We start from the raw sequence: 17,500 nt of genomic DNA, 5'->3' as shown, positions 1-17,500 counted from the left end.
TTGAGGTAAGGATCCAGGATCCAGCGCAGGGTAAAGCTCCCTCTACACTGTCCCCCATCACACACTCCTAGGACAGGGACAGCACGTGGTTAGATACAGAGTAAAGCTCCCTCTACACTGTCCCCCATCAAACACTCCCAGGGACGGGGACAGCACGGGGTTAGATACAGAGTAAAGCTCCCTCTACACTGTCCCCCATCAAACACTCCCAGGGACGGGGACAGCACGGGGTTAGATACAGAGTAAAAATCCCTCTACACTGTCCCCCATCAAACACTCCCAGGGACGGGGACAGCACGGGGTTAGATACAGAGTAAAGCTCCCTCTACACTGTCCCCCATCAAACACTCCCAGGGACGGGGACAGCACGGGGTTAGATACAGAGTAAAGCTCCCTCTACACTGTCCCCCATCAAACACTCCCAGGGACGGGGACAGCACGGGGTTAGATACTGAGTAAAGCTCCCTCTACACTGTCCCCCCATCAAACACTCCCAGGGACAGGGACAGCACGGGGTTAGATACAGAGTAAAGCTCCCTCTACACAGTACCCCCCATCAAACACTCCCAGGGACAGGGACAGCACGGGGTTAGATACAGAGTAAAGCTCCCTCTACACTGTCCCCCCATCAAACACTCCCAGGGACAGGGACGGGGACAGCACGGGGTTAGATACAGAGTAAAGCTCCCTCTACACTGTCCCCCCATCGCACACTCCCAGGGACAGGGACAGGGACAGTACGGGGTTAGATACAGAGTAAAGCTCCCTCTACACTGCCCCCCCATCAAACACTCCCAGGGACAGGGACAGCACGGGGTTAGATACAGAGTAAAGCTCCCTCTACACTGTCCCCCCATCAAACACTCCCAGGGACAGGGACGGGGACAGCACGGGGTTAGATACAGAGTAAAGCTCCCTCTACACTGCCCCCCCATCGCACACTCCCAGGGACAGGGACAGGGACAGTACGGGGTTAGATACAGAGTAAAGCTCCCTCTACACTGCCCCCCCATCGCACACGCCCAGGGACAGGGACAGTACGGGGTTAGATACAGAGTAAAGCTCCCTCTACACTGCCCCCCCATCGCACACTCCCAGGGACAGGGACAGGGACAGTACGGGGTTAGATACAGAGTAAAGCTCCCTCTACACTGCCACCCCATCGCACACGCCCAGGGACAGGGACAGTACGGGGTTAGATACAGAGTAAAGCTCTCTCTACACTGCCCCCCCATCGCACACGCCCAGGGACAGGGACAGTACGGGGTTAGATACAGAGCCGAATCCGCGGTGGTTGATTGCTGTCTGTCTGAGTGAGTACCTGAGACCTTGATAACCAGGCCGTGACATTGCCCAGGCCCCTAGTCATGTTCACCGCTGAGCTGCCTGCGTACTGTTCCAACATCTCACAGGTTAACCCACCAACCAACGAGCCAAGCTGCCTGTGGGAAGTTAACACAGGGAACTCAGGGCACGTCATTGGGAAGACAATCCAGGAGAGAGAGAGGGAGGGAGAGCGAGGGCGAGAGAGGGAGGGAGAGCGAGGGAGAGGAGAGAGGGGGAGTGAGGGAGAGGGAAAGGGAGAAAGAGAGAGAGGGTCATTGAGGGAGAGGGAGACAGAGACACAGATAGGGGTAGAGAGAGACAGACAGACAGAGAGACAGAGTGAGGGAGAGTAAGAGAGAGAGGGGAAGAACAAGAGAGAGAGAGAAAGAGAGACAGACAGACTGGAATGGGGAGGTGGGGGGAGATTGAGAGAGAGAGAGAGACAGAGGATGGGGGAGGAGAGAGGGGTTGAGAGAGAGATAGGGAGAGAGAGAGAGAGAGAGAAAGACAGAGAGAGAGAGAGAGAGAGGCAGAGAGAGAGACAGAGAGAGAGAGACAGAGAGAGGGAGAGACAGAGAGAGAGACAGAGAGAGTCAGAGAGAGAGAGGGAGAGAGAGAGAGAGACAGAGACAGAGAGACAGAGGGTAGGGGAGGAGAGAGAGGGGTTGAGAGAGAGATAGGGAGAGTGAGAGAGAGAGAGAAAGACAGAGAGAGAGACAGAGAGAGAGAGAGAGAGGCAGAGAGAGAGACAGAGAGAGAGACAGAGAGAGAGAGAGAGAGGCAGAGAGAGAGACAGAGAGAAAGAGAGAGAGACAGAGAGAGGGAGAGACAGAGAGAGAGACAGAGAGAGTCAGAGAGAGAGACAGAGAGAGAGAGGGAGAGAGAGAGAGAGAAACAGAGAGAGAGAGGGAGAGAGAGAGAGAGAGAGACAGAGAGAGAGGGTAAGGGAGAGGAAGAGACAGAGAGAGAGAGACAGAGAGAGAGAGAGACAGAGAGAGAGAGACACACAGAGAGAGAGGCAGAGAGAGAGAGAGAGAGATAGAGAGAGGGAGAGAGAGAGAGAGAGAGACAGAGGGTGGGGGCGGAGAGAGAGGGGTTGAGAGAGAGATAGGGAGAGAGAGAGAGAGAAAGTGAGAGAGGGAGAGACAGAGAGAGAGAGAGACAGAGAGAGGGAGAGAGAGAGAGAGAGACAGAGGGTGGGGGAGGAGAGAGAGGGGTTGAGAGAGAGATAGGGAGAGAGAGAGAGGGAGAAAGTGAGAGAGGGAGAGACAGAGAGAGAGAGACAGAGAGAGAGAGAGAGACAGAAGGTGGGGGAGGAGAGAGAGGGGTTGAGAGAGAGATAGGGAGAGAGAGAGAGGGAGAAAGTGAGAGAGGGAGAGAGAGACAGAGAGAGGGAGAGAGCGAGAGAGAGACAGAGAGAGAGAGAGAGAGGCAGAGACAGAGAGAGAGAGAGAGAGAGAGAGGCTGTCTGCCTTATGAACTTGGTCAGTTCAGACTAATACCTGCAGTTAAACCATCTGCCTGTTCCAGAATCCTGCCTCCTGCTGGTGTATATGTGCAAGCTCCCCCCCCCCCCCAGTTCCCAACGACCTAACAGAGGGCCATAAAACCATCGGTGGCAGAGATAGGGTTAATGGTCAGTGAGTTTTCCCTCAGGTGGGGGGTTTCAAAACTAGGGACACGGTTTTAAAGTGAGAGGAGAGAGGTTTAAACAAATTACGAGGGACTTCTTTTCCACACAGGGAGGTTAGTGTGTGAAGGTGTGGGGACAGTAACGACATCTCAATGACATTTGGGTAAGTACACAGATAGGAAAGGTTTAGAGGGATACAGGCCAGGACGAGAATTGAAGACTTAAGGGTAAGGTCCTAGGGAGTGTTGCTGAACAAAGAGACCTTGGAGTGCAGGTTCATAGCTCCTTGAAAGTGGAGTCGCGGGTAGATAGGATAGTGAAGAAGGCGTTTGGTATGCTTTCCTTTATTGGTCAGTGTATTGAGTACAGGAGTTGGGAGGTCATGTTGTGGCTGTACAGGACATTGGTTAGGGCCACTGTTGGAATATTGCGTGTAATTCTGGTCTCCTTCCTATCGGAAAGATGTTGTGAAACTTGAAGGGGTTCAGAAAAGATTTACAAGGATGTTGCCATGGTTGGAGGATCTGAGCTACAGGGAGAGGCTGAACAGGCTGGGGCTGTTTTCCCTGGAGCGTCAGAGGCTGAGGGGTGACCTTATAGAGGTTTATAAAATCATGAGGGATATGGATAGGATAAATAGACAAAGTCTTTTCCCTGGGGTCGGGGAGTCTAGAACTAGAGGGGCATAGGTTTAGGGTGAGAGGGGAAAGATATAAAAGAGACCTAAGGGGCAACTTTTTCACGCAGAGGGTGGTACGTGTATGGAATGAGCTGCCAGAGGATGTGGTGGAGGCTGGTACAATGACAACATTTAAGAGACGTTTGGATGGGTATATGAATGGGAAAGGTTTGGAGGGATATGGGCCGGGTGCTGGCAGGTGGGACTAGATTGGGTTGGGGTATCTGGGTCAGCATGGACGGGTTGGACTGAAGGGTCTGTTTCCGTGCTGTACATCTCTATGACTCTATGATTCTGCTACTCTCAGAGTAAAGGAACTCCCTCTGCCATCTGTCCTCTATCTATCACCCCTCGATTTAAAGCTATGTTCCCTCGTGTTAGTCTTCACCATCTGAGGGAAAAGGCTCTCACTCTCCAAACTATCATAACCCTCTGATGATCTTATCCATCTCGATGAAGTCACCTTCTCTCCAACGAAAACAGCCTCAGTTCCCTCAGCCTTTCCTCGTAAGACCTTCCCTTCCCTACCAGGCAACATCCCGGTAAATCTCCTCCGAACCCTTTCCAAAGCTTCCCCCATCCTTCCTGTAATGCGGTGACCAGAACTGTACGCAATTCTCCCAAGCGCGGCCGCACCAGAGTTTTCTAACAGCTGCAGCATGACCTCGTGGTTCCGAAACTTACTCCCTTTACCAACAAACACCAACACACCGTATACCTCCTAAACAATCCGATCAATCTGGGTGGCAAAGTTCAGGGAACTGTGTGCCTGGATACCAAGATCTCTCTGCTCATCCACACGGCCAAGAATCTCACCGTTAGCCCAGTACTCTGCATTCCGATTACTCTGACCAAAGTGAATCACCTCACACCGTCCCTCATTAAACTCCACTTGCCACCTCTCAGCCCAGCTCTGCAGCTTATCCATGTCCCTCTGAGACCGACAACATCCTTCGGCACTATCCACCGACCTTAGTGTCGTCTGCACATTTACTAACCCACCCTTCTACACTCTCATCCAGGTCGTTTATAAAAAATGACCAACAGCAGTGGACCCAACTCTGACCCTTGCGGCACCCCACTTAGTAACTGGACTCCAGTATGAACGTTCCCCATCAAGGATTGTTCAATATATCATTTCAGTTGGATGACACTGTAATCTTTTGCATTAAATTCTGTGTCTTATGGCCCTGTTCCAAAACAGCGCTCTGAAAGCTAGTGCTTCCAAATAAACCTGTTGGACTATAACCCCCTCGTCTACCTGTAATGCAAACTTTAAAGAATTATGTATCTGAATCCCTATTGGCCCTCTTTAGGGAGGTTTTGTTAATATAATCCCTACAGTGTGAAAACACACCCTTCAGCCCAACATGTTCACACCCTCAGAAGTGGAAAAAGGCCAAACCTATTTCCCTACACTACAATTCGATATTTATCCCTGCCTAATCCACCCTAACCTGCACATCCCTGGACACTATGGGACAATTTCCCACGGCCAACCCACCCTAACCTGCACATCCCTGGGCACTATGGGATAATTTCCCATGGCCAACCCACCCTAAACTGCACATCCCTGGACACTATGGGACAATTTCCCATGGCCAATCCACCCTAACCTGCACATCCCTGGGCACTATGGGATAATTTCCCATGGCCAACCCACCCTAACACGCACATCCCTGGGCACTATGGGACAATTTCCCACGGCCAATCCACCCTAACCTGCACATCCCTGGGCACTATGGGATAATTTCCCATGGCCAACCCACCCTAACCTGCACATCCCTGGGCACTATGGGATAATTTCCCATGGCCAACCCACCCTAACACGCACATCCCTGGGCACTATGGGACAATTTCCCACGGCCAGTCCACCCTAACCTGCACATCCCTGGGCACTATGGGACAATTTCCCATGGCCAACCCACCCTAACCTGCACATCCCTGGACACTATGGGACAATTTCCCACGGTCAATCCACCCTAACCTGCACATCCCTGGGCACTATGGGACAATTTCCCATGGCCAACCCACCCTAACCTGCACATCCATGGACACTATGGGACAATTTCCCATGGTCAATCCACCCTAACCTGTACATCCCTGGGCACCATGGGACAATTTCCCACGGCCAATCCACCCTAACCTGTACATCCCTGGGCACTATGGGACAATTTCCCATGGCCAATACACCCTAACCTGCACATCCCTGGGCACTATGGGACAATTTCCCATGGCCAATCCACCCTAACCTGTACATCCCTGGGCACTATGGGACAAATTCCCATGGCCAATCCACCCTAACCTGCACATCCCTGGGCACTATGGGACAATTTCCCACGGCCAATCCACCCTAACCTGTACATCCCTGGGCACTATGGGACAATTTCCCACGGCCAATCTACCCTAAACTGCACATCCCTGGGCACTATGGGACAATTTCCCACGGCCAATCCACCCTAACCTGTACATCCCTGGGCACTATGAGACAATTTCCCATGGCCAATCCACCCTAACCTGCACATCCCTGGGCACTATGAGACAATTTCCCATGACCAATCCACCCTAACCTGCACATCCCTGGGCACTATGGGACAATTTCCCATGGCCAATCTACCCTAACCTGCACATCCCTGGGCACTATGGGACAATTTCCCACGGCCAATCCACCCTAACCTGTACATCCCTGGGCACTATGAGACAATTTCCCATGGCCAATCCACCCTAACCTGCACATCCCTGGGCACTATGGGACAATTTCCCATGGCCAATCCACCCTAACCTGCACATCCCTGGGCACTATGGGACAATTTCCCATGGCCAATCCACCCTAACCTGCACATCCCTGGACACTATGGGACAATTTCCCATGGCCAACCCACCCTAATCTGTGCATCCCTGGACACTATGGGACAATTTCCCATGGCCAATCCACCCTAACCTGAACATCCATGGTCACTATGGGACAATTTCCCATGGCCAATCCACCCTAACCTGCACACCCCTGGGCACTATGGGACAATTTCCCACGGCCAATCCACCCTAACCTGTACATCCCTGGGCACTATGGGACAATTTCCCACGGCCAATCCACCCTAACCTGCACATCCCTGGTCACTAAGGGACAATTTCCCATGGCCAATCCACCCTAACCTGTACATCCCTGGGCACTATGGGACAATTTCCCATGGCCAATCCACCCTAACCTGCACATCCCTGGGCACTATGGGACAATTTCCCACGGCCAATCCACCCTAACCTGTACATCCCTGGGCACTATGGGACAATTTCCCACGGCCAATCTACCCTAACCTGCACATCCCTGGGCACTATGGGACAATTTCCCACGGCCAATCCACCCTAACCTGTACATCCCTGGGCACTATGAGACAATTTCCCATGGCCAATGCACCCTAACCTGCACATCCCTGGGCACTATGGGACAATTTCCCATGGCCAATCTACCCTAACCTGCACATCCCTGGGCACTATGAGACAATTTCCCATGGCCAATGCACCCTAACCTGCACATCCCTGGGCACTATGAGACAATTTCCCATGGCCAATCCACCCTAACCTGCACATCCCTGGGCACTATGGGACAATTTCCCACGGCCAATCCACCCTAACCTGTACATCCCTGGGCACTATGGGACAATTTCCCACGGCCAATCTACCCTAAACTGCACATCCCTGGGCACTATGGGACAATTTCCCACGGCCAATCCACCCTAACCTGTACATCCCTGGGCACTATGAGACAATTTCCCATGGCCAATCCACCCTAACCTGCACATCCCTGGGCACTATGAGACAATTTCCCATGACCAATCCACCCTAACCTGCACATCCCTGGGCACTATGGGACAATTTCCCATGGCCAATCTACCCTAACCTGCACATCCCTGGGCACTATGGGACAATTTCCCACGGCCAATCCACCCTAACCTGTACATCCCTGGGCACTATGAGACAATTTCCCATGGCCAATCCACCCTAACCTGCACATCCCTGGGCACTATGGGACAATTTCCCATGGCCAATCCACCCTAACCTGCACATCCCTGGGCACTATGGGACAATTTCCCATGGCCAATCCACCCTAACCTGCACATCCCTGGACACTATGGGACAATTTCCCATGGCCAACCCACCCTAATCTGTGCATCCCTGGACACTATGGGACAATTTCCCATGGCCAATCCACCCTAACCTGAACATCCATGGTCACTATGGGACAATTTCCCATGGCCAATCCACCCTAACCTGCACACCCCTGGGCACTATGGGACAATTTCCCACGGCCAATCCACCCTAACCTGTACATCCCTGGGCACTATGGGACAATTTCCCACGGCCAATCCACCCTAACCTGCACATCCCTGGTCACTAAGGGACAATTTCCCATGGCCAATCCACCCTAACCTGTACATCGCTGGGCACTATGGGACAATTTCCCATGGCCAATCCACCCTAACCTGCACATCCCTGGGCACTATGGGACAATTTCCCACGGCCAATCCACCCTAACCTGTACATCCCTGGGCACTATGGGACAATTTCCCACGGCCAATCTACCCTAACCTGCACATCCCTGGGCACTATGGGACAATTTCCCACGGCCAATCCACCCTAACCTGTACATCCCTGGGCACTATGAGACAATTTCCCATGGCCAATGCACCCTAACCTGCACATCCCTGGGCACTATGAGACAATTTCCCATGACCAATCCACCCTAACCTGCACATCCCTGGGCACTATGGGACAATTTCCCATGGCCAATCCACCCTAACCTGTACATCCCTGGACACTATGGGACAATTCCCCATGGCCAATCCACCCTAACCTGCACATCCCTGGGCACTATGGGACAATTCCCCATGGCCAATCCACCCTAACCTGCACATCCCTGGGCACTATGGGACAATTTCCCATGGCCAATCCAGCATAACCTACACATTCCTGGGCACTATGGGACAATTTCCCATGGCCAATCCAGCATAACCTACACATTCCTGGGCACTATGGGACAATTTCCCATGGCCAATCCACCCTAACCTGCACATCCCTGGGCACTATGGGACAATTTCCCATGGCCAATCCACCCTAACCTGCACATCCCTGGGCGCTATGGGACAATTTCCCATGGCCAATCCACCCTAACCTGCACATCCCTGGGCACTATGGGACAATTTCCCATGGCCAATCCAGCATAACCTACACATTCCTGGGCACTATGGGACAATTTCCCATGGCCAATCCAGCATTACCTACACATTCCTGGGCACTATGGGACAATTTCCCATGGCCAATCCACCATAACCTTCACATCTTTGGACTGTGTGTGTGTGTGTGTGTGTGAGTGTGAGAGTGTGTGCGTGAGTGTGTATGTGTATGTGTGCGTGTGAGCGTGTATGTGAGTTTGTGTGTGTGTGAGTGTGTAAATGTGTGTGTCAGAGAGAGCGTGATTGTGTGTCTGAGAGGATGTGCATGTGAGTGTGTGTCAGAGAGAGAGTGAGTGTGTGTGCGTGTGTGTGAGAGAGGGTGATTGAGTGTGTGCGTGAGTGTGTGTGAGTGTGAGTGAGTGAGTGTATGTCGAAAATGGAGCACCCAGTGGAAACCCACACAGGCACGGGGAGTACTCCACACAGACAGTCACCCGAGGGGGGAATCGAACCCGGGACCCTGGCACTGTGGGGCAGCCGTGCTAACCACTGAGACACCGTGCTGTCCCACACAAAGGAGGAGTAACTTCTTGTGGACTGATCTTTTGACCTGTTTAAACAGAGCTTGTCAGTCTTAATGTGGATTGGAAGGGGAGGGCAACATAACTGACATTGACCTCGAGTTCACTGACACACAGGGATTGACATCGAATCACACAGACTCAGACAGACTGACAGACACAGACACAGACACAGACACACGCACTCTTTCACACACACACACACTCTTTCACACACACACTCACATACATACACACACTCTTTCACACACACACACACGCACTCTTTCACACCCACACACACACACTCTTTCACACACACGCACGCACATATATATACACACGCACTCTTTCACACACACACTCACACACTGAAACACAAGCACACACACACACACGCACTCTTTCACACACACACTCACACACTGAAACACAAGCACACACACACACACGCACTCTTTCACACACACACTCACACATGCGTGCGCATATACACATGCACTCTTTCACACACAGACTCACACATGCACGCGCATATACACACACGCTCCTTCACACACACACACAGACACACACACACAGACACACTCTCACACACACACAAACAGACACACTCACACAAACACACACAGACACACACACACACAGACACACTCTCACACAGACACACACACACACACACACACAGACACACACACACAGACACACACACGCTCTCTCACACAGACAGACATACACACACACACAGACACACACACACAGACACACTCTCACACACACACAGACACACTCTCACACAGACACAGACACACAGACAGACACACACACACACACAGACACACACACACACACATACACACACACACACAGACACACACATCTTTACCCCAGTTCGTCAGCTGGAATTGTCTCATTCTTGAGGAGAACATCACAAAGGAGGAGTGCCTAGATGGAGTGGGGGAGAGAGAGAGAGAGAGAGAGAGTGAGACAGAAATGTTTCGACTCACAGCTAGACAGACTTCCGAGATCCTAATCAGTTCCTGCTTCTGATAAGATTTAAAATCAGTATTCTTTACTGTCATCTTTAAGTAGAGGGTCAGTACATTCTGTACAGGAGTTGGGAGGTCATGTTGTGGCTGTACAGGACATTGGTTAGGGCCACTGTTGGAATATTGTGTGCAATTCTGGTCTCCTTCCTATCGGAAAGATGTTGTGAAACTTGAAAGGGTTCAGAAAAGATTTATAAGGATGTTTCCAGGGTTGGAGGGTTTGAGCTACAGGGAGAGGCTGAACAGGCTGGGGCTGTTTTCCCTGGAGTGTCGGAGGCTGAGGGGTGACCTTATAGAGGTTTATAAAATCATGAGGGGAATGGATAGGGTAAATAGACAAAGTCTTTTCCCTGGGGTCGGGGAGTCCAGAACTAGAGGGGCATAGGTTTAGGGTGAGAGGGGAAAGATATAAAAGAGACCTAAGGGACAACTTTTTCACCCAGAGGGTGGTACGTGTATGGAATGAGCTGCCAGAGGATGTGGAGGAGGCTGGTACAATTACAACATTTAAGAGGCATTTGGATGGGTATATGAATAGGAAGGGTTTGGAGGGATATGGGCCGGGTGCTGGCAGGTGGGACAGGACTAGTTTAGGGTGTATGGTCGGCACGGACGGGTTGTTTCCATGCTCTAGGACTGGAGGAAGTTTGAATTTCTATCGTAATGTAGCCCAGATCCACAGAGATAACGCCCACCTTATAACTGCCATCAACTGGAAAGTTTTGGTGACCGAACCTGGTGTTAGAGACACTGAACCATTTGAGTCAGTTCGGCTTTTTAGAATCAGGTATCTGCAACCTTATGAAACCTTAAATTATCCGACGACACAGGTGAACATATGAGTGTAGACCCGGGTGGGGAGAACCGCACTGACCTGGGCATGCGAACAAACCCTTCAGCTTGTGTCTATGGAGCTGGAGAACACCAAACAGATAGACCTTCCTCAAATGTGTTTGTAATTGCTCTGTCACTTCAGGTCAGAACAGGCCCCTGTTGGTTTCATTACCCGTTTGAGTCAACTTTGTTTCAGCCTCTATTGGCGAATTCCGGAATTACTCAACCTTCTGCTGTTCCCGGGAATGGGAAACGGAGGTCGAGAAATGTTACAGGCGAACGCAGAGCAGTAACTGTTGCACTTTAGTGAAGCCGCTACGTTGGGTTGGGATATCTGGGTCGGCATGGACGGGTTGGACCGAAGGGTCTGTTTCCATGCTGGACATCTCTATGACGAGGACTCAATGATTAAGCGAGAGGGCAGATTGACCTCGAGCATGGAAGGTTTGAGTGAGAGTCAGCGAATCCCAACAGTGTGGGAGCAGGCCATTCAGCCCATTGAGCGCACGACAGCCCGCTGAAGAGTATCCCAACCAGAGTCAAGCCCCTGTCCTATCCCACGAATTCCCCACAGTCAATCCACCCTAACCTGCACATCCCTGGGCACTATGGGACAATTCCCCATGGCCAATCCACCCTGACCTGCACATCCCTGAGCACTATGGGACAATTTCCTATGGCCAATCCACCCTAACCTGTACATCCCTGGACACTATGGGACAATTCCCCATGGCCAATCCACCCTAACCTGCACATCCCTGGGCACTATGGGACAATTTCCCACGGCCAACCCACCCTAACCCGCACATCCCTGGGCACTATGGGACAATTTCCCATGGCCAATCCACCCTAACCTGCACATCCCTGGGCACTATGTGACAGTTTCCCATGGCCAACCCACCCTAACCTGCACATCCCTGGGCACTATGGGACAAGTTCCAATGGCCAACCCACCCTAACCTGCACATCCCTGGGCACTATGGGACAATTTCCCATGGCCAATCCACCCTGACCTGCACATCCTTGGGCACTATGGGACAATTTCCCATGGCCAATCCACCCTAACCCGCACATCCCTGGGCACTATGGGACAATTTCCCATGGCCAATCCACCCTAACCTGCACATCCCTGGGCACTATGTGACAGTTTCCCATGGCCAACCCACCCTAACCTGCACATCCCTGGGCACTATGGGACAAGTTCCAATGGCCAACCCACCCTAACCTGCACATCCCTGGGCACTATGGGACAATTTCCCATGGCCAATCCACCCTGACCTGCACATCCTTGGGCACTATGGGACAATTTCCCATGGCCAATCCACCCTAACCTGCACATCCTTGGGCACTATGGGACAATTTCCCACGGCCAATCCACCCTGACCTGCACATCCCTGGGCACTATGGGACAATTTCCCACGGCCAATCCACCCTAACCTGCACATCCCTGGGCACTATGGGACAATTTCCCACGGCCAATCCACCCGAACCTGCACATGCCTGGACACTATGGGACAATTTCCCATGGCCAATCCACCCTAACCTGTACATCTTTGGACTGTGGGAGGAAACCGGAGCACCCGGAGGAAACCCACGCAGACACGGGGGCAGAATGTGCAAACTCCACACAGTCAGTCGCCTGAGGGGGGAATCGAACCTGGCTCCCTGGCACCGTGAGGCAGCAGTGCTAACCACTGCGACACCATGCTGCCCATCATATAGCTATAAAGAAAGGCTAGCTATGCTGGGATGTTTCTTGGTGCAGCGCAGGATATTGACAGACGACCTAATGGAGGTATATATAATAACGAGGGGGGTAGACATGGTAAGAGTGTTTTTGCCGAGCATATGGGGAGAATTCAAGATGAGGAAGCACATTTGTAAAACCAGAGGGGAAAGTGATTTAAGAATGACACAAGCGGCAATTTTTGGGTGGTTCGTGTGTGGAGTGAACTTGCAGAGGGAGGGGTGGATGTAGGGACAGTTCCAATGTTTACAAGATATTTGGATCAGAACATAAATAGGAAAGGGTTGGAGGGAAATAGGCCAGGGGGGCAGGCAGGCGGGACGGGTAAAGTTTGGGAAGACTGTTGGAATGGATTTGACGACCTGTTTCCACGAGTATGAGTCCGTGACAACGCAACTCCGATTCTCAGAGGCAATGGCGCGAAACGAGCCGATCGAACCGCTGAAGTAAACGTCGGAGAATTGCAGAGATTCACCACGAGGCGTCAGAGTTAGGGGACAGTCAACGCCACTTACCTGACCCTTGTTCCACTCGGTGCCCTTCACCTGCTCCAGGTCAGTAATGTTGGCCTTCGCAATGCAGGAGGTGGGGAGTTCCTTGCGGAGAGATGGGGTGAGGCTCATAAACACGGCGCTGGTGTCCTCATTCTCCAGGATCTGGATCAAACACAACCCAGGCAGAGAGGTTAGGGAGGGAGTGACGGGGCGGGGGGGGGGAAGGGTCAGGGTTCCCCAGAAGCTGAGGGGATCGGAAATCCGCTCAGCATCTCACATCCATCCGATCTGGAAGGGAGACCCTTCAACTACTGTAACTCCCCAACACACTGGTGCCAAGTCACCCCCTCCAGCCCCGACACCCCCTCCCTATCCCTGTCCCCCCCTCCAGCCCCGACACCCCCTCCCTATCTCTGTCACCCCTCTCCATCTCCCTACACCCCCTCCCTATCCCTGTCCCCCCCTCCATCCCCCTACACCCCCCTCCCTATCTCTGTCACCCCTCTCCATCTCCCTACACCCCCTCCCTATCCCTGTCCCCCCCTCCATCCCCCTACACCCCCTCCCTATCCCTGTCCCCCCCTCCAGCCCCTACACCCCCTCCCTATCTCTGTCACTCCCTCCAGCCCCTACACCCCCTCCCTATCTCTGTCACCCCTCTCCATCTCCCTACACCCCCTCCCTATCCCTGTCCCCCCCTCCATCCCCCTACACCCCCTCCCTATCCCTGTCCCCCCCTCCATCCCCCTACACCCCCTCCCTATCTCTGTCACCCCCTCCAGCCCCTACACCCCCTCCCTATCTCTGTCACCCCCTCCAGACCCTACACCCCCTCCCTATCTCTGTCACACCCTCCATCCCCCTACACCCCCTCCCTCTCTCTGTCCCCCCCTCCAGCCCCTACATCCCCTCCCTATCTCTGTCACCCCATCTAGCCCCTACACCCCCTCCCTATCTCTGTCACCCCCCTCCAGCCCCTACACCCCCTCCCTATCCCTGTCCCCCCCCTCCATCCCCCTTCCCCCCTCCCTATCCCTGTCACCCCCTCCAGCCCCTACACCCCCTCCCTATCTCTCTCACCCCCTCCAGCCCCTACACCCCCTCCCTATCCCTGTCCCCCCCTCCATCCCCCTTCCCCCCTCCCTATCCCTGTCACCCCCTCCAGCCCCTACACCCCCTCCCTATCTCTGTCACCCCCTCCAGTCCCTACACCCCCTCCCTATCTCTGTCACCCCCTCCAGCCCCTACACCCCCTCCCTATCTCTGTCACCCCCTCCAGCCCCTACACCCCCTCCCTATCTCTGTCACCCCCTCCAGCCCCTACACCCCTCCCTATCTCTGTCACCCTCCTCCATCCCCCTACACCCCCTCCCTATCTCTGTCACCCTCCTCCATCCCCCTACACCCCCTCCCTATCTCTGTCACCCTCCTCCATCCCCCTACACCCCCTCCCTATCTCTGTCCCCCCCCCTCCAGCCCCTTCCCCCCTCCCTATCCCTGTCCCCCCCCCCCCAGCCCCGTGCGATGGGAGGGGGCCCTCCCCACCACTCACCGTCATGACGATCGTCTCTTTCTGTAAGGCGGTCATTTTATCGGCGTGTTCCTCGAGTCCTCCCTTGGCAGCCTGGAGCAACTCCTCTGAGCCCATATCCTGGAGATGTTTCGAGGAGACTCCCCCAATCAGGTTATCCAACCCCAGCAGATCAGTACTGGACGTTAGCTGTGGGCCGGGGAGTGAGAGTCACCAAGGGATCAAGGTGAGGGGACAGTTCACCCTGGGCCCGGCAATCAGCCAACCTGCACCATGCTGCTCATCCCCCCACTCCCCTGTGGGACCGAGTCCCCCATTCTCCCCCCACTCCCCTGTGGGACCGAGTCCCCCATTCTCCCCCCACTCCCCGTGGGACCGAGTCCCCCATTCTACCCCCCACTCCCCGTGGGACCGAGTCCCCATTCTCCCCCCACTCCCCGTGGGACCGAGTCCCCCATTCTCCCCCCACTCCCCGTGGGAGCGAGTCCCCCATTCTCCCCCCACTCCCCGTGGGACCGAGTCCCCCCCATTCTCCCCCCACTCCCCGTGGGAGTGAGTCCCCCATTCTCCCCCCACTCCCCGTGAGAGTGAGTCCCCCATTCTCCCCCCCACTCCCCGTGGGGAGTGAGTCCCCCATTCTCCCCCCCACTCCCCGTGGGGAGTGAGTCCCCCATTCTCCCCCCACTCCCCGTGGGGAGTGAGTCCCCCATTCTCCCCCCACTCCCCGTGAGAGTGAGTCCCCCATTCTCCCCCCCCACTCCCCGTGGGAGCGTGTCCCCCATTCTCCCCCCACTCCCCGTGGGAGCGAGTCCCCCATTCTCCCCCCACTCCCCGTGGGAGCGAGTCCCCCCATTCTCCCCCCACTCCCCGTGGGAGCGAGTCCCCCATTCTCCCCCCCACTCCCTGTGGGAGTGAGTCCCCCATTCTCCCCTCCACTCCCTGTGGGAGCGAGTCCCCCATTCTCCCCCCCCACTCCCCGTGGGAGCGAGTCCCCCATTCTCCCCCCACTCCCTGTGGGAGTGAGTCCCCCATTCTCTCCCCCCCACTCCCCGTGGGAGTGAGTCCCCCATTCTCCCCCCCCCACTCCCCGTGAGAGTGAGTCCCCCATTCTCCCCCCCCACTCCCTGTGGGAGTGAGTCCCCCATTCTCCCCCCCACTCCCCGTGGGGAGTGAGTCCCCCATTCTCCCCCCCCCCCCACTCCCCGTGGGAGTGAGTCCCCCATTCTCCCCCCCCCCACTCCCCGTGGGAGTGAGTCCCCCATTCTCTCCCCCCCCACTCCCCGTGGGAGTGAGTCCCCCATTCTCCCCCCCTACTCCCCGTGGGAGCGAGTCCCCCATTCTCCCCCCCCACTCCCCGTGGGAGCGAGTCCCCCATTCTCTCCCCCCCACTCCCCGTGTCCCCCCCCATTAATGTCGGTCATTGGCCCACGGTGACACACCTTGCCTCCAGCCTTGAAGAACTTTGTGACCAGGACCCGGGACTGACGTGCCTCAAAGCGTTCAACCTTGGCCAAAACCTGGATGGTGTCGCGTACGTCCTGGTCAGAGAGACTGGCCAGCTGCTGGGCAGGGAGCGCACTCAGGGCCTGGCCCATACTCTGGACCAGGTCTTTGCTCAGGGGTGCAGCCTTCAGCAGCTTCCTTGTCATCTGGAGAAACGACAACCACCAGGATGAGCAGCAGCAGGAACATGGGAATCGCCCAGGCTACAACACCCCACAGCGTCCTGTTCCCCCACCCCTTCTCTCAGGAAGGAGATTAAACCTTCGACGCATCTCCCTCTCGGGTGCTGCCTGAACTGCTGCGCTTTTCCAGCACCACACACTCTCGCCTCTGATCTCCAGCAGCTGCAACCCTCACTTTCGCCGACTGTGGGACAATTTCCCCATGGCCAACCCACCCTAACCTGTACATCCCTGGACACTATGGGACAATTTCCCACGGCCAATCCACCCTAACCTGTACATCCCTGGACACTATGGGACAATTTCCCACGGCCAATCCACCCTAACCTGCGCATCCCTGGACACTATGGGACAATTTCCCACGGCCAATCCACCCTAACCTGCACATCCCTGGGCACTATGGGACAATTTCCATGGCCAATCCACCCTAACCCGCACATCTTTGGACTGTGGGAGGAAACCGGAGCACCCAGAGGGAACCCACACAGACACGGGGAGAATGTGTAAACTCCACAGACAGTCGCCTGAGAGGGGAATTGAACCTGGGTCCTTGGTGCCGTGAGGCAGTAGTGCTAACCACTGAGACACCACGCTGCTATGGGAACCATCTTGTGGATAGAGATTGGGTTCTGTCTATTCCGAGGGTCGGGATGCTGTTTGAGAGCTGATCATCCCTGATTCCCACGGCGAGAGACCCAGCCTGGGACAGTAAGGTGGGTGTGCAGGGGGCAGTTTCTGCCCAATATTGTACCTGGTCTGCATTGGTGTTCTCACACGCGCTCATATGGTTCAGC

At 54.6% G+C, this 17,500-nt stretch overlaps 1 protein-coding gene across 1 annotated transcript in view; it reads right to left on the bottom strand.

Annotated features, from left to right (window-relative positions):
• LOC140453924 (otoancorin-like) overlaps window positions 1-17,494 on the bottom strand; it is a 36,358-nt gene extending 18,864 nt beyond the window's left edge. The window contains exons 1-6 of the mRNA XM_072548777.1: window positions 17,458-17,494; window positions 16,461-16,670; window positions 15,043-15,210; window positions 13,512-13,652; window positions 10,253-10,311; window positions 1,322-1,442 (exon numbers count right to left, since the gene is read on the bottom strand). Coding sequence (XP_072404878.1) covers window positions 1,322-1,442; window positions 10,253-10,311; window positions 13,512-13,652; window positions 15,043-15,210; window positions 16,461-16,670; window positions 17,458-17,490 — 732 coding nt within the window. The 5' untranslated portion in view covers window positions 17,491-17,494. The remainder of the gene's footprint in view (window positions 1-1,321; window positions 1,443-10,252; window positions 10,312-13,511; window positions 13,653-15,042; window positions 15,211-16,460; window positions 16,671-17,457) is intronic.
• Window positions 17,495-17,500: the final 6 nt, after the last annotated feature.

The sequence above is a fragment of the Chiloscyllium punctatum genome, chromosome 28, assembly GCF_047496795.1.
Source record: "Chiloscyllium punctatum isolate Juve2018m chromosome 28, sChiPun1.3, whole genome shotgun sequence".
NCBI lineage: Eukaryota > Metazoa > Chordata > Chondrichthyes > Orectolobiformes > Hemiscylliidae > Chiloscyllium > Chiloscyllium punctatum.
This window is presented reverse-complemented; position numbering and strand designations above follow the sequence as displayed.